General features: G+C 35.9%; 1 protein-coding gene across 1 annotated transcript in view; it reads left to right on the top strand.

Moving 5' to 3' along the window:
• The first annotated feature begins 8364 nt into the window (after positions 1 to 8364).
• The window catches only part of LOC106137652 (homeotic protein proboscipedia), a 41686-nt gene continuing 23633 nt past the window's right edge, over positions 8365 to 26417 (top strand). The window contains exon 1 of the mRNA XM_013338514.1: positions 8365 to 8848. Within this exon, the coding sequence (XP_013193968.1) occupies positions 8365 to 8848 (484 nt within the window). The remainder of the gene's footprint in view (positions 8849 to 26417) is intronic.

Genomic DNA, 26417 nt, shown 5'->3' with positions numbered 1-26417 from the left:
CATCATTATTGCTTTAATTACTTACAGATAGCCGTGATCAATTTTTGAGGGCAACCATGATCTAAATCTGGTCGGTACAGGTACCCCAAAAGGGGTAGGTTTCACAGAGGTCAAACGTTAGTCCACAGATCTATTTCTTGATCGTGATCAAAAGCAATTTTAACTGAAGGATGGTAATACCTGAGTAGGTTAGAGAATTATTTTTATAACTCGTAAGAATGGATGTCGGAAGTTTTATTCGAGAACCTAAGCCTAAAGTTACTTGTCCTCTTCTTCCTCCTGGCGTTTATATTACATCATCACCACTTTGGAGAGGAGCTCTAGGTACGCCCTTGACTATGGGACCGGGATTGCGTGAGTCAGGTTTTTACACGAAGTGACTCCCGTCTAAGACCCGCAACCTTTGCAGGGGAACCTACTTCACTCATATATGACAATATACACAGTTTCCTCAATGTGCAGCGGTTTATTCACGATAATTTCCCTAACCTGAAATTACTTCTTTTTAAATTAAACTTGGCATAGATAGAGACTAGATCTTCAGTATCAAAGACTTTTGGTAATTCATGAATCTCTTAGACTTGGAATTATTTTTGTAGGCGATAGGCTAGCAACCTGTCATTATTTGAATCTTAATTCCATCATTAAGCCATATAGCTAAACGTGGTCTTTCTGTCTTTTAAAAACTGTTGGCTCTCTAACCCGCAAGGGATATAGACGTGCTTATATGTATGACTATAAATATAATGGTCAATTTTCGTCTATTTTCTTGAATAACTTGGAAACTATTTATTTTAAAATTACAAAAAATACATTTAAGATCTTCTCAACAAGACCTTCCTTTCATTTGATATGCCACTCGATACAGTTTTCAGAATTTTTTTTTTATTTTCTCCTTCCCCCCCAAAAATTACCCCCCATATACAGATTTCATCTGCTTACGTCACACCTCTGTGTTTGGGTCACAGGAATTGATATGTGTACCAAATTTCAACTTAATCGGTATAATAGATTCGGAGATAATTGACTGTAAGCGACGGACGGACAGACACACGAGTGATCCTATAAGGGTTCCGTTTTTGTATTCAGACGTACGGAACCCTAAAAAGTACGGAACTTGTTCATTAAATCGAAAAAAATATCTGAGCCCTATAATCGATTTACCAGCATTGCTCCAGCTCCCCGGTGATCCATCAAGAATCACAGCGCACTCACTTTTACGACCAGAAATGATGTACCGCTTCCGACTACACGACCTTGTCTTGTTACAACTTATGTGGGAAATAAAATTTGTAGGATATATTATATTTGATAACATTTAATGTAGGAATTTGATTAGATAAGTATTGTTTGTTTTTGTATCTGTTTGATCTTGGCTCTTGAAGTAAGGTTCGGTCTTTGGCAAAATTATTTCATTGTTATTTCTTACAATATCTTTTTTACCGCCGAGCTTGCATGAAGAGAGTTATGAATGTGGATGAAGCGAAGGAAGTATGCAGAGATCGTGGCAAGTGGAAAGAGGTAGTCTCTGCCTACCCCTCCGAGAAAGAGGCGTGATTTTATGTATGTATGTATCTTTTTTAACTTTTTTCTTCAAATATGGAAATCTCTGCTAGTCAAAACTTTGCACCAAAGCTTAAAAGTGCTGAGTAAAATACATTTACACACATTCATAAACATACATTTTAAAGCATTACAAACTAAAAACTAAACAAAGAAAACTAACATGTACCTATAGAGACATTACGGTTGACAAATGCAATTAATTGAATCAAATATGAAAGCATCTTCTTGTCTGAAGACACGGGTGATGGATCGGCTGAGGGGCGCCAAAAGTGCACTGCAGTGATCCCTCTATAAATAGGATGTAGCAACCCTTTCTTCACAGACTTTATTAATTTTAACTGATCAAGTAACCGGGGCTTCGATACCATTAGAAATTCCAGAAAAAAAAAATAGAACTTGGGTAATTAGCTTTTTTCATGCAAAATTTCATTAAAATCGATCTAGCGGATTAGTCAAAGGCATTACATAGAGATGGACCGTATGGAATATGTATAAAATTAAGCGCTTAAAATAAGATTGTAAATTTGTTTATTACCTATTACTTATTCTTCTCACTCTTTCATCTTTAATCTTTTCTTTATACTTATTCTTTACCATCGTACACACAAAAATAAATACTTATACTATTACTAAGAAAGACTGTTGGCTCTGTCTATCTTGCAAGGGATATAGACGTGATTATATGTATGAATGTAAGATTTTGATGATATGTTATAATGGGGAAGGACTACTCTTTCTTTTTCAAAAGTCTATTATAATTTAAAAGTATTTGGTCCTCTCTTAACTCTTAATAAATAGATTTTTATTAAATTCTTTTCACAAAAAATATTAAAGACATATAATACCTTTCTAAGTTTTACTTAAAAATATGCTTAGTGCGTCGTACTTAGTAGCAGTATTATTCAGTTCAGTTTAAATTTTCTAATAAATGGTATTGTTGTACCCACGAGTAATTTTGCTAATGGAACATATTTCCACTATTCTAAGTAGTTCGTTGTATTACAGTAATAACTTGTATAAATTTAATTTCCATTTATTACATACTATTTTTAAATATTTTGTACTGTACTTGTAACCATGATGTAGTTATTTTACAATTAATAGTTATAATTTAATGAAGTTGCACCATATTTCTGTAAAAACCGTCAAATTGCCGTTTAGCAGAATAACTTTAACCGAGGGGTATCTTTGTTATCAAATCGGTCTAGTAGTTCTATTTCAATTACAATCAATCTCCATCCAAAAATGCAAACTTTTTTAATCTGTGTTTTTTTATATTGCAACTACATTATTAGGTCAAACAGTGTTCACCTTCACAAAAAGCAGTCTGTTTTGATTGGAAGAAAACGTCATCATAGTAGAAAGTGGTTTCTCTGACATCGGTGTAAGTAAATTTCTAATCAGTACCCAGCATCGGCACCTTTCATCTCCGTTTCTCATATAAGTATTACCCACATACCTATGTCTGAAGCCAAGAATTTTTTCTCTTTTGATTTCAATGATTCAATAAAAATAAAATATTTTGTTCACTTGAAATAAAACAAACGTACACAAATTTGTAATTAATTCGCGTTCCCAATATTACTTGACAACAATAATACATAAAATACATACATTAAATCATGCCTTTCTTTCGGAGGGTTTCGCAGAGACTACATCTTTTCACTTGCCACGATCTCTGCATAATTCTTTTGCTTCGTCCACATTCATAACTCTCTTCTTGCAAGTTTTGAACACTCTTGACCTGACACTTTGCCAGGACGTCTTTAATTTGACCAAGATACGTTCGCCTAGGCCTTCCCACTCCGACCTTTCCCTCCACACTCTCCTTGTATATTTGCTTAGTCAACCTGCTTTCATTCAACCTCTCCACATGACCAAACCATCTTAGCATACCTACTCTTTTCTATTCCTGTTGCTACATCTTCTTTCACACCACAACAGTAATCTTCTACGTTATAGCAAGTTTTTTAAAGCATATTTTATGTGTGCAGTAAACGCCTGCCGGAGATCTAACAGACTCATAAATCCAAGATTGCGTGTTGGTATGTCAAGCATGTTCGTGGCTAATTGCTCATAACTGAGCAACGAATGAGCATGTAGTGTGTAGCAATGATACACAATGGAACTAATTCCTTTAAGCGTCGCCAATGATCACCATTTCACTTCTAAGTGCATAAGATATGACGTGCTGGGATGGGCACTAAAATATGAGATACTAAAAGCTGAACGTGGCGTTTCTACATACATATGTTCACGTCTATATCCCTTGCGGGGTAGACAGAGCCAACAGTCTTGAAAAGACTGAATGGCCACGTTCAGCTATTTGGCTTAATGATAGAATTGAGATTCAAATAGTGACAGGTTGCTAGCCCATCGCCTAAAAAAGAATCCCAAGTTTGTAAGCCTATCCCTTAGTCGCCTTTTACGATATCCATGGGAAGGAGATGGATAGGTCCTATTCTTTTTTTGTATTGGTGCCGGGAACCACACGGCACGTGTCGTTTATATATGCCCGTAATAGGTAAACTTGACCAACTATAGGCAAAACTATATCTTTGTTAGATTAACTAAGAAACTGGACAAGCTTGTCTGCTCAGAGCTTGACCATTTTAGTTCAACACTCCATTCTATAAAAAAAAAATTGGTTTTTACCGAGTCTTGGTTTGACGGTTTTCATTCTGTCAATAATAATTAGGAGCTGGCTAGTACCACACCATATTTCTTTCTTGTTTTAATTTATATAGATATAATTTAAAGCATTTCGCTACACTTATGCGAAAACATGTAAATGGTCTCAAGTAACTAAATGAGAATTTGTACAAGATATATGACTATATTTTCCAAATAAAATAAAATATATAAATAAAATGCCGTGTGGTTCCCGACACCAATAAAAAAAAGAATAGGACCACTCCATCTCGTTCCCATGGATGTCGTAAAAGGCGACTAAGGGATAGGTTTATAAACATGGGATTCTTCTTTTAGGCGATGGGCTAGCAACCCGTCACTATTTGAATCTCAATTCTATCATTAAGCAAAACAGCTGAACGTGGCCTATCAGTCTTTTCAAGACTGTTGGCTCTGTCTACCCCGTAAGGGATAAAGACGTGATTATATGTATGTGTATGTATATAAATAAAACTACTTTTTACTTATAGTATGTAAGCAGTCAGACGGTTGACGCTACAGCCAGCCACTCAAACATTCTACAAGCATGCACAAGTTTCCTCTTGAACACTACATACACATTACCACATTTACTATACAACAGCAAACATGTATAGCTGTATAGGTAGGTATAGTTACATGCCTACATGCAGTGTAGCAGTGGGCAGTGGGCGGAATCCGGGCGCACGCCACTCGATTCCCAGAAGAGGAAATCGTTACCAGCAAATTGGGCCCTAACCACTGGTTTCTGTCTTAACACGCAGACATCGACAACTTACCTTCACATATACACTATAAAGTACTTAATAAATGAAAACTTTAGCGAATTTGACGTTTTTGAAATTATTTAAAAAATATGGAATATTTGTAAGGTAACACTTAATAACACGAATATATTGCCAGGCGTTATTATTATTTTTTATTTATGAATAGGTTATAGTTACCTATTCATAAATTAAAGATTTATGGTATACTATTCAGTTATTATAATACATTATTTATTGTTATCAAACAACAGTTCTCTGCTTAACGCAAAGCTAGACTGTTAGATAATGAAATTACTTACCAAACGGATTGTATTTTGTGCAATAAAGCATAAAATAGATATGGAAGAAATGTAAAGCTTCAACTTTTCCGTCGTCATCGTATAGAAGATAAAAGCTGACTAAACAATCTTCCTGAAAATAAGGAACATAACATTTTAACGGTACAAACGTAAACTTGCAATGTATTAAGAAAACTGTACCCACATATCAATAAGGATTTAAAGTCATTAAATTAGGAATATTGTTATACGTAAATCCCTTAAATTTCAGAGACGTTCCAGAAATAGGGCCATAAACAAATTCATAAGTAGGCTGTGTTCTGGTTTTATGCGTTTTTAAGGGGCTGCTCCTGAGGGTAAGTGAAATGCGGCGTGAGGCGCCCTGCCGCTATACCAAGGGGAAATACTTGTTTTGGTTAAACAAAATTTTAAAATGGAGATTTTCGTGAACTAACACTGAATAAAACAAAAATATTGATTAGCTATAGATTATCTATTATTTATCGATTAGGCGTTCGAACTTTGACCTCGCGAACATTATTTTTTTGTCGGTTTCAAAAAGGGGTACCTTATAAACTTACAAATTCTATTGATAGATCCAACATATCTTTTAAATTTAATTAAAATTATAGTTGCCTTTCGTTATAAAAAAAGAAAAGAACCACTCCATCTACTTCCCATGGATGTCGTAAAAGGCGACTAAGGGATAGGCTTTTAAAATTGGGATTCTTCTTTTAGGCGATGAGCTAGCAACCTGTCACTATTTGGGTCTCAATTCTAACATTAAGCCAAAAAGCTGAACGTGGCCTATCAGTCTTTTCAAGACTGTTGGCTCTGTCTTCCCCACAAGGGATATAGACGTGACCATGTGTACGTATGTATGTCTACCAATCAACTTGGGAATGATAGAATTAAGATTCAAATAGTGACAGGTTGCTAGCCCATCGCCTAAAAGAAGAATCCCAAGTTTATAAGCTTATCCCTTAGTCGCCTTTTACGACATCCATGGGAACGAGGTGGAGTGGTCCTATTCTTTTTTTTATTGGTGCCGGGAACCACACGGCACGTTGATTGGTAGACCTCACTCAATTATTATTTTTCACCGGTAACACGGGCACAAAGCAGCTAGAGAATAATGTAAAGTCTTCTGCTATTTTTCTTTCGTATATACCTAAAAAAAGTCAAAATTTACTAAAATTTTACTGCTTAGTACGTTGGTTTGTATTCAATAACTCGACACACACCACCAATACAACGCTGAAACCACTGAACGAAGCCTAAAGAAATGTGGGAGTATGATTTTCAAGTAATCGGTACAATAAAATAAATCTAAATTTACAACGCATTTTTTTACTCATGTCCTTTTAATACTGAGCAATAGTCACACTGTATAATATTTGTTGAAAAGGAAATTACATTTCATTGTTCGCTGCCACGAACGGAAAATTTTAATTCAAAACACAGAGCAACCCATACGCATTAAAATAGGTTTAACCGCCAGCCGTTCCATTTTCAAAATAAAATAAAACAAAAAAAGGCGCGTTCCCGCCATTTCTCCCGGGCGCGCCACAAATTCCAGTGGAAAAAATCGTATTTCGAACGCGGTTTGAATTTTAATTGACATTCAGTCGGCGCTGAAACCAGCCAGTTGTAGGGTAGCCGCAGGATCGAGGACGTTTACGAGTTTACATCTCGTTTGATTGTATGTGTTCGGTTATGCGTCCTGCCAGGGTATTTGTGTCTAGATATAAAATAACATCTGTTGCTTGGATGCCTATTTCTAATTTTAATATTTTTACTATTATATCTACAGATTTCTTGATTATATTATGATGAATAGGAATGGATATTACCTAACCCAATTTATTTACTTAAAAATATTTAGGTAAATACTACTAAATCACGATGCAACAATGCGTAATTTAGTCTATTAATGTGCCTTTGAAGTAGCGTGGAAGGTAACCAAGGCTAAGTTTCATTACATGAAAATTATAAATACATATTTTGTAGTGTGTGAATCGTTTAATAGTACTCCTACACTTACAAGAATGTTTAGCCATGTTAATAATAATTCTACACGCAATTAAACTTTAACATTGTCTGCAGATTTTGAACTCACGAAGCCACCAATTGAGATTCATTTTGAGCGTCCATTTACAGTCATTATTCTGTTTTTATTCAGTGCAGTTCATGACAATTTTAATAACTTTATTGTGAAGCGTCACGTGCTATACAGTACATGATGCCCGCTAAATTACAATAAACAATTTGGAGCTCTCATTATGCTCGGGTTCATGAAGTGGGCGCTCAAATTATTCGACACCAAACCGCGGTAATGACAAATATAACCGAATAAATGCAGAATAAGCGCGAGACAGTTCCCTGTTTAATTTGGCGCCTGATGATGGACGCTGAAATGAAAAAACATGGCTATTTTCTTTAGTATGAACTTTTCATGAACACATTTATAGACCTGTTTACGTTTCCAATTGAGATAGAATAAAAAAAGTAAAAAAAATAATAAAAAGTAGAAAATAAGTAAGTGGTTATTTTAGATAGTTTATTAGGGACTCGCAATTTACTAAAATTTATTCCGATTTTTAAGGAAACTATAAAAGACATTGCAACCCATGCAATATATTTTACTAAAAAAAGTTTTTCATAATAAAAAATTAAGAGCGGGTGCTCTTAATTTTTTATTAGAATAATCTTCATCTTATGTTTGAATCTCAATTCTATCATTAAGCCAAATAGCTGAACGTGACCATTCAGTCTTTTCAAGACTATTGGCTCTGTCTACCCCGCAAGGGATATAGACGTGACCATATGTATGTATGTATGTATGTATCCAATTGAGATAAGATAAAAAAAATACATAAATAAGTGTATAGGTGAGATAATAATGTAGTTTTCCTTTTTCAGATATCATGAAACGACGGTTGCGATCCAGAAGATTAATCACATCAAAAAGTCGATACACCATTTAACTCGATGCTGTTGGAAAAATGTTGACATATGCAGCGAGGCGGAAAACAAATTCGTCTCGTGAATGATCGCACGTGTAGTCGCGCACACCGGCAGCGATGCAAGAGATATGCAACACCGCATTGCCTCTTGACACTAACCCGCTAGTGCGCAAGATAAAATGCGAAGAGTTTCCAACCATAAGAGGGAAACAAGCCGTCAGAGTTGGCATGGGGGTGCGCGATGAGATGGAAGAGGATTTCGCGGTGAAGACGAGGAACACGCCACCGATGGGGCCCGCGCCGGGACAGGAGCACCCGCGGATGGAACATGGCGGCAATGGGTTCTGGCTCGCCGCGGTCACAGCGGCTGGAGCGCCCCACCCGATGCTGGAGACGTGTACGGAGACCGGCTTCATAAACAGTCAACCCTCCATGGCTGAGTTTATGACCGCCCTCCCCCAATTGGGAGCGGGAGAGCTCAGTCCCCAACACACACCGCCGGGATACCCTCCCGACCTTCCTTCCCCTGGTGGAGGACTCAATGTTCCTGAGTACCCTTGGATGAAGGAGAAAAAAACGACGAGAAAGAGCAGTCAACAAGGTGAGTCCTTAATTCATATGCTACTAGTTCTTAATGATTAAAATTGTATAACGTTCTTACGTGTGGAAAAACCATTGCAAATTATATTTATTGATAAATCTTATTGTGCGTTCAGTGCCATGGTGTTCTTTGCTAAATAGAACGAGGTCATGAACAAACAAAAATCACAATATTGTAAAATGTTATCATTCCACACAATCGAATAACGGTGGCCAATGAGAAAATAGCTCGTCCATCACGAAACGACGACAAATTTCGTTTCGTAAGTGCGCCTAACTGCCTTGTGAATAACTACTTCGGAATTATTATTGTGCCTTTCAACGGCAGCAACAAATGGCCATTCAACCATTGTGTTCTGGTTCACGGTCCCAGAGTTTCTTTAATGAACATCAAATTACTCCGAAATATATTGAATTGTATGGCGCGACGACGTTTCGTTTCTGTAACTGTTGTTGCTGTGGGAGTGGTGTCGGGCCCGTGGTACGCGCAGACGCATTATTCCAACCAGCGACCCGCCTCCAACATGCCGTGTAACGGAACGGAATACTCGACATGCACTATAACCACAAATTATAAGTGAGAACATTTTAGAACATAATTTTTACATGCTGACAAGTCAAGTATACGCAAATTCGAATTCATCTCTCATGAAATAACAATGAGTGTTTCCGGACACGATGTCTTTTAAAAAAGTCCCGTACGGTGCTTTATATCTTTTTTTGTTAAAAAAATATTTTCGCACAGTGGGACGTTATAATAAAAGACAGAATGACCCCAAATTTGTCGAGGAGACAAAACAGCGAGCAGCGCAGAACAAAGCGAAGGGAATGATCCATCATCATCCGTCGGGCGCGTCTGTGAGAACATGACCTCACCTGGTGAACCGATACATCATGCTCTAGATGCGGTACAAATTACATCATATCTCTGCCAAGTTCTCCGTTTAATCTATAGGAATTGTTAATATTTGAGCAACTTCATTACACGTTGGCAATTTTTATCTAAGAGAGAAAATAAGTAAGTGGTTATTTTAGATAGTTTATTAGGGACTCGCAATTTACAAAAAAAATATTCCTATTTTTAGGAAACAATAAAAGACATTGCAACACATGCAATATCCTATTTTAAATAAAATTTTTCATAAAAAAAATAAAACAAGTCAAGACCTAATTAGAATAATATCACCTTATGTTTGCCCATGCTTTTATTTGTGAAGCGTATCATAGGCAACGTTTTCCAAATTTGAATGGATTACTGGCCGGTTGGCGAACAGAAGCGGCCTCCTGCTGGGCGCTGCGGGGGTTTACACTGTAAGAACAACGCGCTAACACGATCTAATAGCCGCTCAGGCGTTTACTTATAACTAAACCTACATGAGATTTATTTTTTTTACTGGGGCGTACTGGCCATAGACAATAGTAACGTTTTATAAACAGATCAGAGGAACTAGGCATGAAAATTATTATCAGTCAATTCCATCATGGTACTGCACCATGATACTAGTATCAACGAACGTACTCTTAGGAATGTCTTTTATGTATCGCAAAAATAAGTTTAAGCTTCAATTAATTTGATTATTTTGGGAATAATAAAAGCATTTATCTTTGATATATGAAACATTACTATTTAAATGGAGCCAAAAAGAAAAAACTATCGAACAAATAGATCGACGCATAGCCAAAACAGCCCCAATTTAAAAATTATTTTTTTTAATAAATTTTGGATATTTAGTAATGTAGAATATTAAGTTTTTAATTAGAGATGTAATTAGAGCAACATGGAATGTAAAAGAACATTGTGGAATATTTTTATGAAATTGCGATGGTAACATGAAAACAATACTTTGTTCGTATATAATCGTTTACAGCATCCATAGGAAAAATAGGTTCACTGTGCCGGGAACCACAAAACATTTAGATATTTTTTTAAATAACCTAAAAGTAACAATAATATAACAAGAGTTCGATCAACGCATCGCTGAGATAGTGTAGGTTACACAGGGGCGTCCGTGAACCGCGGCAGGGTAATCCGTCACTGTCACAGATATCGAGCGATGCACGCCCGACGACGCCCGTCGCCCGCGCTATGCACTGAGGATCAGCCCTCAGACCAAAAAGTATAGACGCGTTAGTCGTAAGCCTAAAGCATTTGAAAGATTCACTGAAATGTATTTAATTTTTTGGACGCGTTCTTCATAGCTAAAGGTCGTTGCCGTTTGTAAGCTTTTGTGATTGAGCCTACTAGCCGCTTCCATAGCCAGCATGGCTGTTTGTCACGGTTAATCTTAAACTTATCTGACATGACATGTACCACAAAAACTAATGTTATAAACCCAAATAGTTTGAAATGAAAATTTAATTCAATCATTAAGCCTTACAGCTGAACGTAACCTGTCAGTCTTTCAAGACTGCTGCCTCTGTCTACCTCGCAAGAGATGACGACATGATTATATGAATGAATTAATGAATGAAAAATGAAAGTTCAAGTAAATATTTTGAAATGCCTTCCGCAAAGTGTATCGCCGTTGACAAAGTTTTGTTTGTAATGAATTCATGGCACTAGATCAGAGCAAATTACTTTCAACACTAAAACATTTCACGAATTTACTCTCGATAAATTTAAATTAAAACTAACACAATCTTCTTCCTATGCTTTGATATGCATGCGCTCAGTCTCATCTTTTACAAACTCAGAGGAACAAGCGAGTCTGTGCCACTCCGCGCCGCTCTAAACTTAGATATTGGTTTACCAAGTTTTGACTGATTCCCTTAAGTGACGGCAGCGTTTTGACGTTTCCTATATAGATATCCGGGTAGTGGAAACGTTTCGGAAATAAGTTGGAATTTCGTAGCCCTCAAAATATTTGTTGGTTTCTGAGCTACATTTAAGTTAAGAAGGAGAAAGGAATTTTGTATTCATACTTACATTATATCTTGGTTTATAACGAGTAAAAAAATTTAAATGGGGCCGATTTTTATAAAAATAACTAAGGGTAGGTAGCCATACAGGAATACATAAATTAGGCACGTAATACCGATCATTTTGGGATATTCATATCTAAATTATTATTAAAAACTCCATTTAAAAGAAAGTAACGCTGTTCAGATTTGACCATATTATTACTACCTACCTCTCCAGAAAACGTCTTAAGACAGTTCCTTCGGCTGGGGTTCCCAACATGGGCGTCATATCCATAGTCGATAGAATTAAATAAAATAAAACAGGCTACTCCACTCTACAGACTTCTAATCCATTGCATTCAAAGACCATCTCATTAAAATAATCAAAGCTTAAATTAATGCGAAAAAGATTCACTATCACTTGTCATTTCTGTGGATGAACCAAATGTACACCAAAAATTACCAAGGAGAGTGTCGAGAAAACTGTACAATTCTTTGTAACAGTGTCTACTGGAAGAAGCCTGACTTCCATGCTACAGGGTAACCTATTGTAGGTCAGAGCAACAATTTTCTTTGATTACTAACTGAGTATGATTTCTAAATTATTACATGACTTAGACTCAGATTTAAATTCGTAACATCGATATTTACGCCTTAAATTGTGCCTTTTTAGTGCAACTTTGCGAGAGATTTTATAATCCCACAGTAAGATGTTGCAAAAGACAAGTTTGAGAAACCCTGAGTTAGGGACATGAAACGAATCGTTCACGACCACGCCTCCGGCGTATCCTCGCAGATCGAAATTAAAATGAACGCCCTGACACGATCGATCATTCGATTCCTCTTTAATACAATGCCGTATTATTTTTTTCAGTCTCAATTTGCCTCGACCACGGTTGACTGACGTGTGATGCGAATTTATAAACTCCTTTGTTGTCGATTAAAATGATTGCTGTTATAAAAGATTCGCGAAATTATTCTGCTCCTTGTATTACTCATTGGAATATAGCGCGCTTTATTAAACCTCCTTTCATACAATATATTTAGTTAAAACAAGAACATAAACAATTAATTTGTTAAGAATTAAGTTACGAGAACTTAACTTTATGTATATCACAGCTGAGAAAGGGCACAAGTCCCTTACTTAAAGAAATATATGATAAAACGCCATGACTCTAATTGCCCACGTAGATCAAATTCATTGTTTTTCATTCTTTCTCCAAAAGCTAAAATAGTTTAGAGTTTATTTATCACAAACATATTTACAATACAAGATATCTTTTTTCATTAAAATATAAGTTAGTATGGAGGTTTGGATCAGTAAAACATTTATGGGTAAATCCACAATTAAAGTTTTATATATGTACCTAGGTATGTGCGTGCGTGCATCGCTGTAGTAACTAAAAAACTAAATTATTAACTTTAATTCGAGATCATTACGTATAATAGTAATAGCTTGGGAATTGTGTCTTCTTTGTTTAAAGGCATAATATTTTTAACCTTTTTGTAGGTGTACGTGCTATAGAGAAAATCTGTCGAATTCGAATGTCAAACATAAAATTTCACAGTATATTCACTTATATAAATTCTAAACGATACGAAATAAAAATTATTAAGTTAAACAAAAAAAAAGAATAAAAAAATGTAAATAAAAGACCACTCGAGTACGTTCGATTTCGCATGCTGTTTACACTTTCATTTTCAAAAATAAGTCATAAATTATTTAAGTTAAAAAAAAATGGCGAAATAACTCAGGTAAAGTTTGTCTATGGTATTGTGGCAACCACAGATAGTAATAAATCTCTTTGGCGGGCTCTCTTTGATTTATGTGAAAAATGACCATAAATTTTAGGTTAGACGATGGCCAAAGGGCGGGGATCATGGTCACCGATTATAAGATTCTTCACATGAAAGACGTTGAAACAATATTATGGATGAGGAAACAGATGATAGGAAATCATTAACATAATAGTTTGTCTTTGGTTCAAAAGAACATATTCTTTAGCAAGCGACTTAAAAAACCCATGGAAAATACTAGCCTTACTATTTTTGTTTTCATTATCTATTTCTCCATCGGATATTAATGGTAGTTGGGAAATAACCGGCATTTTTCCTTTAATGTGAAAAGACGGGTGCATCATTTACATTTACAAAAATACTTTTTATCGAAAAATCCCCTTCTTATAGAAAAAGTCATTTTTTATATTAAAATGAACATTGTCTGATTTCGATTTCATTAGATTCCTACACACTAAAAAAAAAGCGTGAAATTTGTTAGCAAACCCAATATTTTGGGCCCTGTTCGCCAGCTGTCAATACATCTTCGGTTATGATTTACAACGGGCCCGCGGCCTCGGCCTATAACACTTTCACCTCCGCTACTGCTACCACTATGTCATCCCTGAATAGGGTTGCCAAAATATTTGATTAAAAATCAGAGTAAAATACTAGAGCAGTTTCAATTTTAATTTAGGTACATACCATCAAGCAGATTGAATCAAACGTGCTGAAATTTTCAGTCAAAAGACAGCAATTTGATCATTTTTTAAAAAAAGTTCAGTTTGTTTAACTTTCTCCCTTTCTCATCTTGGCGTATTCCTAGTAACACCCTCCGCCACTACGTGTCGAAGCCTGTGGTCTGCTTTTTTTTCCACTTTATCCGGTCTGCAGCGTTTCTAGAGTTAAGCTTAACCTTAACTTGTCATACATCATCTTTCGCGATGTCCTGATCAACACTTTTTCGGTTAAATTAAACGTACAGTCAAAATAATCGAAGAGTATAGAAAAGATTTACTATGAACTCTTCATTTAGTATGATATATGATCAACAATGAAAAAACATAAGGTAACGAATGTATCTACTGATCTAAAAATAACTGACAGGAATTCATATAAAGGCATTCCGAAGCTGTGTTTACTATCTGTCTACTAATAAAAAAAAATCTAGAAATTCCCACGTCAACGAAGATTCGCAGAACTTTGTTTATGATAGACTAGAAACCTTACACCGCCAACCCTACACTGTAGACATAAATCAATGCGGAACGACAACTGCCCTTCTGAGGCCTTTATCGGCGATTCCAAATAATACACCTAAGGGAGGCTAACGTGATGTATTTGCTGTAAATTGTTGACATTAACCATCGATTCCTTTCGATTGCTGTGATTATATTTTATGAGCCACCTATTGATATAAATGCCGTGAATATTTATTTATAGGCAGGCCTTAGTTAAATTATTAAATAGAAAAATGAATGGTGTATTGTAATCTTTTATCTATAAGAGTTGTTTTCTGACACGAAGGCGACCGTTTAAATTTTTCCAAATAAATAAATAAGTAGAATACTGATATATTTACGGCATTCGGGTTTTGTAGCAAATAACATGAATACAATTAGCTGGCAACACAGTGGCTAAAAGTGGAATTAGTCAAATATTAAAGGCACAAAACAATATGGTCAGATAGTTTCCCATGGCAGGATCTTCAGTTATTGATAACAGCTTCGATGGTATATCATCTAACTTTATTCAACACTAAATTCAACCTTTCGTACAATGATCAAGCAGTAATTTGAACTTGATTCCGGGCTAGAAGCACACCTACAATAGCTCAAACAGGAGCCGCTACTAACAAACAAACAAAGAGTAAGCCGCCATAAAGAACGAACCAATCAATAAATCACTTTCACTAAGGGCCGCCGCGCACTGGGCGCCGGCTTTTGTCCATTGTGTTAGCCGATTTTTACAGCAATTAGAGACACTTACCTGCCACGGTCTGCGGTAATCCTATTAGTGTGGGAGCGGGACAGGTGCTCTGTGGGCGGTCAAAGGCGACAGCTTTGCTAGAAGTTGGGACGTTATAATACCCCTGAATGGATGTATACAGCCGAGCGATGAGTTGGGAGTTTTTAAACCGGTCGGACAATCTAAGATGATTTTATTTGTTATTATATAACACATTACATACAATAGGGCGGTAGAATTGTTTGCTATTAACAAATAAAATGTAACTTATGTGAGCTATCGAACGCATTATCGTAAAACGATTTAACTAAAATACCTACTTGCTCTGCACATATTTTTAATTATTAATTAAACTGAATGTATAGTAAACATCAGAAAGAATAAAATTGAATGTAGGTCTGATCAAAACGTCAGTAAGCATGCCAAAAGAGAACCATATAGTTCTGTTACACTAAAATATATTAATATCATCTTACAAAGTAAGCAGGAAGTTAGACTAGGAAATGAATGAGAAAGAGAGAAAGTCATCATTATAGATTACATTTAATTTCCACATACATATGTTGCAAATCATAATTGAAATATCAAACTGAACCCGTTACAAGCAACACCAAACCAAACATAAACAATTTGCTCATTTAACGGTAGACTGTTTGCGTTTCGCACCCCTCCACTCACAAGTGAGATGTTTGGCTGTAAACTGATTTATCATATCAGGAGTTCGCCAAACAAGCATCATCTTACACGCATAAACCCTCAGTATCGCGACCGCAAACCCACAAAACATTTTCAACAATATGCACTAAAACTTGAAGCACATATTTGGATAACGGTATAAGATCATCTTCCCTCCGTAACTTGAAAAGATCGTTACTGCCTTAACTTAGAGCGTATAAATTTGTGCGTTATAGTTCAGAGATAAGGTTTATTTTGTGTTGATGTGATCTTATGATAGTCGAAGCTGGTCTGAGACGAGGGTAGCGTGTATCGTGCTGTCCGGTTTCCGGCCACGACACGAGTAGCTGCCCCTTAATTAACTAAGTTTCAACGCTACACGACATCTATTGACAAAACTATATATCTCTACTTTAGACAAAGTTAGTTTTACATACACTCTGTGTAAAACTGGTAAATGGATTTAACAATTTTAACGACTTTTCCGACCAAATATTGCAAAGCTGCGGCAATATATATAATTATTATTGTTATATTTATATAGATTATTGTCGCAGCTTTGTATTAAATTTTAAAATATTAGAAAATATGACTTTTATTCTACTAGATTAGCATTAGTTTAGAACAGATCTTCTTCTGTCAATAAAAATGAAATAAAATAAATCTGTCCTTATTTTAAGATTTTTTAGATTATTCAAATATCGCAACTCCACCCAAAGAATATGTCTTCGAACATTAAATATGTAATCACACGTCTGCAACCGCTATCATACATCAAAGACGCTCACCGCGAAATCCGTTTAATCATCCCGGTTATTAATAACTCCTTTGAAATTAAACAATAAATTCGCAGCTAATCGCGCGTCGCGGCGAGCCTGACTCAACGTTTATAGAGACAAATTGTTGCACCACTACACGGCCTCTACGACGTATTAATCTTGAGTCGTAGCCTCGTAGCTCGTCTACGACCGCTCGTAGCTAGGGGTGCCGGCTACGACAATTTATTTGCAATTTCAATAGTTTTTGATTTTATTTGAGATCATTATTTTAAAGATAACTGGTTTTTTTTACAAGTATGCCCTTATTTTGTTTTTGGACAACAAATGAAATAATCAGTATAAAAATGCGCAAATATAGATAAAAATATTGGAATCAAATGTTCAATAATAAAATAACTTTGTCTAAGATAATTGTTGTAATAAAAAAAAGTGACAATCACATTTACTTTATATATCTAATTCATCTATTTTATAACATAAAATTACTTTATTTATACTAGTCTATGACCGACTGATATAACTACAATGTCATTTTCATTTCAACGAGTCGTGTCATTATATTAATGCCCTTCGTGTTTTATTTTACGTTCTTTCAATTTACTCGTATTAACAATAAATTGCAAATTGCACGATATAATAAGGAATTGACTATAACGATATATTTTTAACACATAAGGTAATTTAGCAAAATCTTACAAAATATAGCCTTTTTATCTCTTCAAGACTCCCTTATGAGAGATTCGAATTATTATTTGAATATAATAAAACTAATGATTTCTAAACCGTTTATGTTCCTCAACAAAAATAAAGTTACATCGCTAAAAACTACACTCCACTAAATCAAATCGATTCACGTCATGAAAAATCGCCGGCGGACTAACAGTAACAGTCCAGACAAACGATTCTTGACCTTATCACGTCCGGGAGTGATAGGAGCGTTTTCTCCCCATTACCCTCGCATGATATATGGCGCGGCTGAGCTGCGACACAACTATTAGTGCATCCGTCATTAGTCACCGTCATCGCAACGTTTAGTCGCAACGTCTGCATAAACAACTATCTTCAGGGGTCCTACGATCAGCTACAATACGTTCGCTATTGGCTACGAAATGTACGCAATCGGCTACGAAATTTTATTACAGCCAGTGAAAAAGTTTTGACAGGTGTGTATTTTAGAACAATGCAGATTTTAATAGAATTGTGTGAATTGTGTACCTATTTGATATCATTTTTTTTTTCTTTTACTGTTTTATATCCCACTGCTATGTTTTAAACATCTGCTCCTCTTGGTTGAATGGTCTTTATTCCATTTTAAGAATCGGATCATTATTTAAAGTTATCGATATTATCTTTTAATTAGATACTAATTAATTCTTACCTAACCCAAAAATATAATCATAGCATGTTTCGATTCCCAATTAGGTAATTAACTTTAAGAGCCATTTGAAAGTACGAATATAGTATAGTAAAATAGTACCTATTAGAATCAAATTGATGCTACTCACATCCTTATTAATTTATTTTATTGAACAATTGTTCGCAAATCAAATAAATGAATTATGTATTTATCTTTTTATATTTTTGTGTGGTCTAATTTGTATGTCAATTAAGGACATATGTCCTTTCTTGTTTAATACACAGACAATGACATTCATGAAAGAAACGTCAACACAACAAAACTCGGTTATTTGTTACAATGATCCAACTACGAGTACAAAATTATTTATTGCCGGCGCACGATCATTAACAATGGCAATAATGTGACGCGTTGTCCGCAGTAAGTGAGTTCGGCCGCAAAATAAAGAACATGCAGATGGATACATACCAACAAACATATTGTTACAATAGTTACAATAATTAATGATAAAATAATACAATAATAAAAGATAAACAAAAAAACTGAGTAAAAAAATATTTCTAAAATGATGATCATATTCGTAACACAGAAGCTACAGTGTGCCTTTTATTAATGCTGGTGGATAAGGTGTCAAAACAATAAACTTAAGTTTAGTACCATAAACATGAATCTGCCTTGAGTGATCCCACTGGCTGCAAATGTTCGCAATCGGCAAAAAAAATCTATGCGATCGGCTACGAATATCCAGTTAAATTGAAATCCTACCTGCTATCAAAATTTTAGAAATATTTATTCCTAGTCCTACTGCTCCACAAAGTCCTTTCATTTATTTTTCCACTTTCATTTGTTCAACAGCTAGTTGAATATAATTTATCACATGAGTTAACTGACTTCGTTTTATATTACGGCCCTGCACATTACTTGTGTGTGTCGATAGCTAAATTTAATATGTGTAGTGGCATTCTACAATCTCCTTAATTTGTGATTTGGGATCGACAGAGGGCGTTAATTTGCTAAGACCCTAACGTGCTAATGAAAGCCGCGACTTACCGCCGACGGCTCCGATCCCCGACCCGATAAACGCAAGACGTTCTCAGGAAATTGGCGTTTTCAGAATGTCACTTGTTCTCCCACTAACGATGACATCGATGAGAATCGACCGAGAAAAAAACATTAATTAAACATGCATGCTATCAAAATATAACGGCGACGTGGGGTAATATTAAGATTGGGCGATCGATTGCGAGGGAATCACTCCGCCTTGGAACTAATTTGATTTTAGCATATTAAGGGGGGTGCAACATCTAGATATAAGGAGCGCGTCTTGCCACCCCGCCGGGCGGTAGGTAATAACGCAAATGATGTAAGGTGTGCCCTTAATATCCATCACACGCGTCCCCGTATTTGCTTATCTATGGAAACACGGAAGTGTAAAAATCGTCGGGAAAGAGCTACAGGGGTTTCAAATGTTATGTTCAACACACAAAACACTTAAGATTATTAGTTTTACGCGCTACACTCCAAGATCTGTCGATTCATTTGCCACCTTTATTACTACTCACTTCGTACTTACAAACGGGTAGCTGAAAACGGGTAAGAAAAGTTTGCATATTTCACAGGAAATATACTATTGAGTAGACATAGTAACGGTTTTGAGTCTTAAAATAATTTTTTATACATGTAATGACAGATTAGAATTTTGTGTAAGGAGTCCACAAATCATTAATGTAGGTGTATCTACATCATTCATAAAATAAAAACATTTTTGTCTCTTATTATTAATATCGGCTCGATGTTTATCCATCTCGTTTCTAATTCTACTATTATGTAATTTCATAAAATAACATAATCTCCCATGTATATATATATTCCTAGTATATAAATCGCACACCCAGCGAAGCGTATCTGAAATTTTTATCAGATCGAGTTACGCAACAAAGCCGATTAGCCGGTGCCAACAAACTCATTTAACTTTACGAATCCCGCTCAAAAATTCCTCCTTAAATATTACCCCCGGTTCGATTTTATTGTCTCGGTGTCCTCCTTTTACGATACATTTGTTTTATTTATCAAATCCGTGGATTAGAAAGCTTTATCGATATTGAGTTTAAGAGTTGTGGCTTCCTAGTGACCGCTTTTGACTAGGGCACGAAAAACACTGAAAAAGTTATATAGGTATCGCATGGATAATGTATTTTTCCTTTCTACAATAAGAAGTAGGTCTTTTAATATTTTTTACGTATATAGCATAAACATTTTTTTTGTTTGGTAAAACTTAAGAATAAGTAACCATTCGCGACAACAAAAACAGAAAAAAGGGAAAACATATATTTCGTAAACCAGCCTATACATAGCTCTTCGCACCTAAGTTTAGGCTGTGGCATAATAGTATTCAGGTAGGTGTACCGCACACTTAACAATCGAGCAGGAAGCGCGGTACGGAAATAAATGTAGGCGCGAAGGGTAGATAAGTGAGCGAGCAAATGTGCCGGCCTCGACTCAATCGGATGGCGGCTACATAAATAAGACTGGATGTAGGTGTCCTTATCTCGCGCTTTCTTACTTTTGTCGTAGTTTAGACGCAATGCGTAAACATCTGAGGGATTCGTCTTTTCAGGTTTACGTTTAAGTTTTATACAGAGAACATGAAACCTTTTATTGATGATCGTTTAGGCGATGGGCTAGCAACCTGTCGCTATTTGAATCTCAATTCTATCATTAAGCCAAACAGCTGAACGTGGCCTGTCAGTCTTTTCTAAACTGTTGGCTCTGACTGACCCGCAAGGGATATAGACGTGATTATATAATATATAATGACTTTTTTATAATCCAGACCTGCACAACTTGGGTTACGTTTGGGATCGTGGTAAGTAATTAGTTAATTAGTTAAAGTAATAAGTTGAAGAAAATGCTGCAGTGCAGTTTGTTACCGCTTCTTCTGCACTGAAGCCTTGGAAGCGGCAGTAAACTTGGTTTTTAAGTAATTTATTTGACGTCAACCAATGTTGTTAAACCATACGTTTTGACAATTATTAAGCGATATATAGTATCCTATAGTAATGAATAAAAATTTTGAATTTGAATTTAATTACGAAATAGTAAAGAACATGTTTAATTTAAATTTTAAAAAAATGCAATTTAGAATACAAGTATTTGTAAGACTCATCTCCATTACCTTACATTTGTAATTATTTCTTCATTAAATACTTACAACTTTATTATTAAAAGTTACCAGATTTTTGTCACGGTGATAAGTATTTAATACCAATACATTAAGAATCATGACACCTTCAGATTGCAGTAATAATTCGTAACAAATTAATTTTACATGTAATTTATCTCAATGTACTCAATTTTGATTATTATTAAAAAAAAACAAATTCAATTATCAAAATGAAACAATGTTTTTAATCAATTATTTTCTATTGAACCGTCCCTATCTTTTCACGTGAGATGTTGAGCAATTCATCTAAAACGTTGGTTTTCTCCAGTGGGTTGTTTATTGAACCGCGAAGCATTTGTAATCGTTTAATACCCTCAATTCTTTATCAGCGCAGCGGGGATCTGTATGTTTCCCCGGATTCCCCCGGCCTCGCCGCATAATGTATAACTTGACGACAGCTATCTGATCATCTCATTCACAATATTTAACAAATCAACCTCTTAAGCCATAAAATATTGCGTACCATATAAAATTCACATCGGACCAATAAAAACGGTTCCGGTGCCAACTTATATTTATTGAATGACAGTAAGAGTGAAATCAACTGAAAATGGTACAAAGTAAGGCTCAATAATGACATCATTTGCTTATCAGCTGACCATTACCGAAAATCGAAAGCTACATTAGATACCTACGCAGCGTCCGAAAGCGCCGAACTGTGCCCGAGCCAATAAAACCTTATCGAAACTTCGTCATTGAAGACTGCCATCGATTGCAATGTACACTTTTAAAAAAGACATAAATTCGTTCCATTTACAAAAATAAAAACATTTCACTTCTTATCGCGTTCGATTTTTAAATAACGGTGCGCCATTGGTAGCTTAGTTGAGGACAAGGTTTTTGTCCTCGGTCCCCCTTTTTTCAGGGGAGGAATTTCTTTTCGGCAATTTAGAGGCGAGCAGATAATAAAAGGGCTCTAACTGCTTCGATCGCACCCTAATGAAAAGTTGAAATCCTCATTTCTGTATCAATAACTTTTCTATTTCACGAGGGCATAACCGGCTGTTGCATTTCATACCAAACACATTACTATTTATCTGATCTGATACGTGCCTATTTTGTACCAGCTGCAATAAAGGAATACAAGTAAAAATTAAGAAAGAAAAGGATGTTTTTTTTATCTAAAAAATAATGTTTTTACTTGAAAATAAAGATATTGTTTATTTTTTATATGAAACTGTTTAATTAAATGTATTAGAAACATGTTTATTTTTCAGGCCAACAAACAGTACAGAAGAAAATGGAAAGTATATACTTGCCATAGTCGTGAGCAATAATCTCTTTCTCTCTCATTTTCGCATATTAAATAGTCCTTATTCCTACAAAGTAATGTTTCGTGGTCCACGCAGTTCGCTTAAGTAGTGAGACGCATTTGCAGACGTTTGGGATAGTTATTATATTTGTACCTAAAAGTGTCGCGACAGTAGGTATAGTTTAGTTATGCACCTTAATGATTCCATACGAATCCTAACAATAAAATATAAAAACAGCATGCACTTCTTCCAATGTTTGTGATGATCCCTAGCACTTGACCCACTTCTAGTGCACCGGGAGTAAATCGAAAATCGATGTGCCAACGACCTCTGTGAGCACATCCCTAGTGCCGACTCCCGCGCTCCATACGGTTGCGTACTGCACACAATAGCGTGAATGGTACCTTATAAAAATCTATCTCATAGGGTCTGATCGGTTACGGTCTTATTGATATATATATAAATATTTGTTACGCAAAAGTAGTGAAGAGATTTTGCTGAAAAATTTAAATGTGTATCAAATGAATCTTCATACCTTACGGAAAATTTATACATTAGTACTGTAATACGTAAACATGAAGCAAATCCGCGGACGAAGGAATATTTTATAATCATTACATAAATACTCTGAAGCAACTCAATATATGACGATGAAATAATGACGATGCATGTCTAAATTCAGTGGATAAAAATAAGATATTTTGACACTTGAATTTGCGTGTTACACAACTCAAAGTATATGCAAACGTATCCACCATGTCATCACATTCATGTCAACTACATGTTAAAAAAACAATGTATGTCTTCATATATGTGTATGATGAAGCAAGGCTCTCAATGGCATGGCCGGGTTTTTTCGTCGCGGTCGGCTGTTCCCCCGAGCACGTGGTGGTCACTAATTGCTCAGCTGGGACGCCCCAATCTACCCGATGTAAGTTTTCCACTAAAGTAAACAAAAAAATGTTCATTACTTTTATAATAGTTGGTAATGTTTGGTACAATAATACTATTAATATTGCTTTGCTGGTATTATTACTTACCTTTTAAGCAAAACGGTAGTAGCAGTTCCGATGACAACGATAGACGCATTTTCGAGAGATATACCTTTTTTGTATACTCGTTTGATGATTAAATTGAAACTTGTACGCTGTTGAAACGACAAATCATTAAAATGAAGCTAAAAAGTCTATAGAGTCACATAAAATAACATGGAGGAATATGATTGTAAATTCTTAATTCCTATTTGACAAAACATGAATTAAAAAAGACTTTATGAGACCTCTTTAAAGCATGAATTTCCTTTCCAACAACAGACAACTAGTTAGAAACACAACTCGAACACAAGTTTCCATCAGGCGCGAGAGAATTATCGCGCCCCCGCCATATTGAGATTGTTTAAACTTTGGAATTATGTACACCACATGTCCTCTCAAACCCGGGACTCGCGCATTCGAATTCCTGTATGGAGTAGAAATACGGCTTTATAGGAGTAAAATCATACTTTCTCCACGACGGCGCGGGGGGTGCGCGGGCCTAATGACCGCGCGGGGAGAGGCTCTACCTACCTATACCACAACCGCACTTTATATTGCGTTTAGCAGGCTGCCTACCCACACTCCTGCTCACACACACAGCCCAAGGTTTGTGTTTTTTTAGTTATTATTCCGACGTGCACTATTTTCTTTTGACGGGCCGAGTCAAGCTCTCAAGTTGCGGTCGCTTTGTTCATTACATGTTTTACAAACTGTGAACAAGTTAGAGCTTTGCGAGATTGCGAGAGATATACCTTTTTTGTATACTCGTTTGATGATTAAATTGAAACTTGGCGCAAATGATACAATTCTAAGTGGTATGATCAAGTGAACCCTTAGATAGATAATAATATGGCTGTCATCTAATTTAAACCCTTAGCTTTTTGGGATTATCGTCTTTGGTTCCTTAAAATATCTACTAACTAGACGTCTATGGTTGAATTTAGTTATGACTTTTGATCGCAGAATGCCACAGAAGGAATAAAACTAGACATTTTACTTCCTGTCATCTCAATACAATATCGAGTTGTTAACAATATTAACACATGACGGCGACCAATTAAAAAAAGCCTGTCACGTTTCAGCAAGTCACGTTGAGGCGTGCATGTGCTAACTGTCAGTGCTGACTCACGGACCCGCGTCAAATCTCGATCGACAGTCCCAGTGTTCAGCATGTGTGATATACCTAACATGGCCTTTGTTATTTTTTTCATCTACTGATACCATTGGCTCAGAAGTGGTGAATGGCCGGGAAATGTTCTAAGTTCTCGGTTCCAAGCACTTGAGACACCTTGATTAATAAAAACATTCATATACCATGATCAAATTGAGCTAGATCCGCGCAGAGGTCAGGAGATCCTGTGTTGTTAGATAAACCTAAGATAGACTTTGTTTTTTTTTATTTCTACTGATATGACTAGGCATTAGTTGAAATGATGTCAAGCAATTTAGGTAGCTTATACAACATTTACTCACACCAAACCGAATTAAATTCCCGTGTTGTTTGTTTTAACGGAACAAGGGAAGTGGGAAGACTTAGATGAATATACGAACTAGGAACTTACCTTGATCAGGGTCGTTCTGGCAAGAGGACAGGTCAAACGTACCCTAAACCGCAGAGCTTGCATAAAGAGTTACGAATGTGAATGAAGCGAAAGAAATACGCAGGGATCGTGGCAAGCAGAAATATTCAGTCTTTGCATACCCCTTTGGGAAGAAGCATGATTTTATGTACGAGTATGTATGTAAACAGGTTGAATTCGGCCCATACGAAATTTAACTTATTTCTACTACACTTATATTCTACATACATACATACATATACATACATATAATCACGTCTATATCCCTTGCGGGGTAGACAGAGCCAACAGTCCTGAGCGGACTGATAGGCCACGTTCAGCTATTTGGCTTTAAGATAGAATTGAGATTCGAATAGTGACAAGTTGCTAGCCTATCGCCTAAAAAAGAATCTCAAGTTTGTAAGCCTATCCCTTAGTCGCCTTTTACGACATCCATGGGAAAGAGATGGAGTGGTCCTATTCTTTTTTGAATTGGTGCCGGGAACCACACGGCACTTACATTCTCGTTGTGAATATCTGCGAGTTCAAAAAAGTCCGTTTAGCTGTAAATGTGTGACAGCTATGAAATATCCGTTCGCACGGCACCACTATTACTGCGATGGTAAGCTCTCAGACCTATACTTATTACACTGATTGCGCCGGAGTGCATCGCTGGAACGTCTCTGAACCCCACACCGTTACATATATAGAAGTATGTAAATTATATTACCTTTAAGTCAGTTTCCATACACCGTATTTTCGCTTCTATAATTAAATGATCCATTAAAATATGATGAATTTTTACAATAAATATTTTACTGACCAGAGCTGATCACAAGACTGAAGATACTTGATATCTCTAATTCGTCAATTATTACCATACTTCACACATATATTTCAAATAAGACTGGTTGGAATTAAGATTAATAACTTTTGTACATAATTTCGATAGAGTACGTGATCATCGACTCATCTACTCCTGAAGAAGGTAAGTAAAGGACAGAAGCTGACTGCAACAATATACCCAAGGTTAAGTTCCTAAAGT

The sequence above is a fragment of the Amyelois transitella genome, chromosome 10 (assembly GCF_032362555.1).
Source record: "Amyelois transitella isolate CPQ chromosome 10, ilAmyTran1.1, whole genome shotgun sequence".
Taxonomy (NCBI): Eukaryota; Metazoa; Arthropoda; class Insecta; order Lepidoptera; family Pyralidae; genus Amyelois; species Amyelois transitella.
The sequence above is the reverse complement of the archived record's forward strand: the minus strand, read 5'-3'. Positions and strand labels throughout refer to the sequence as shown.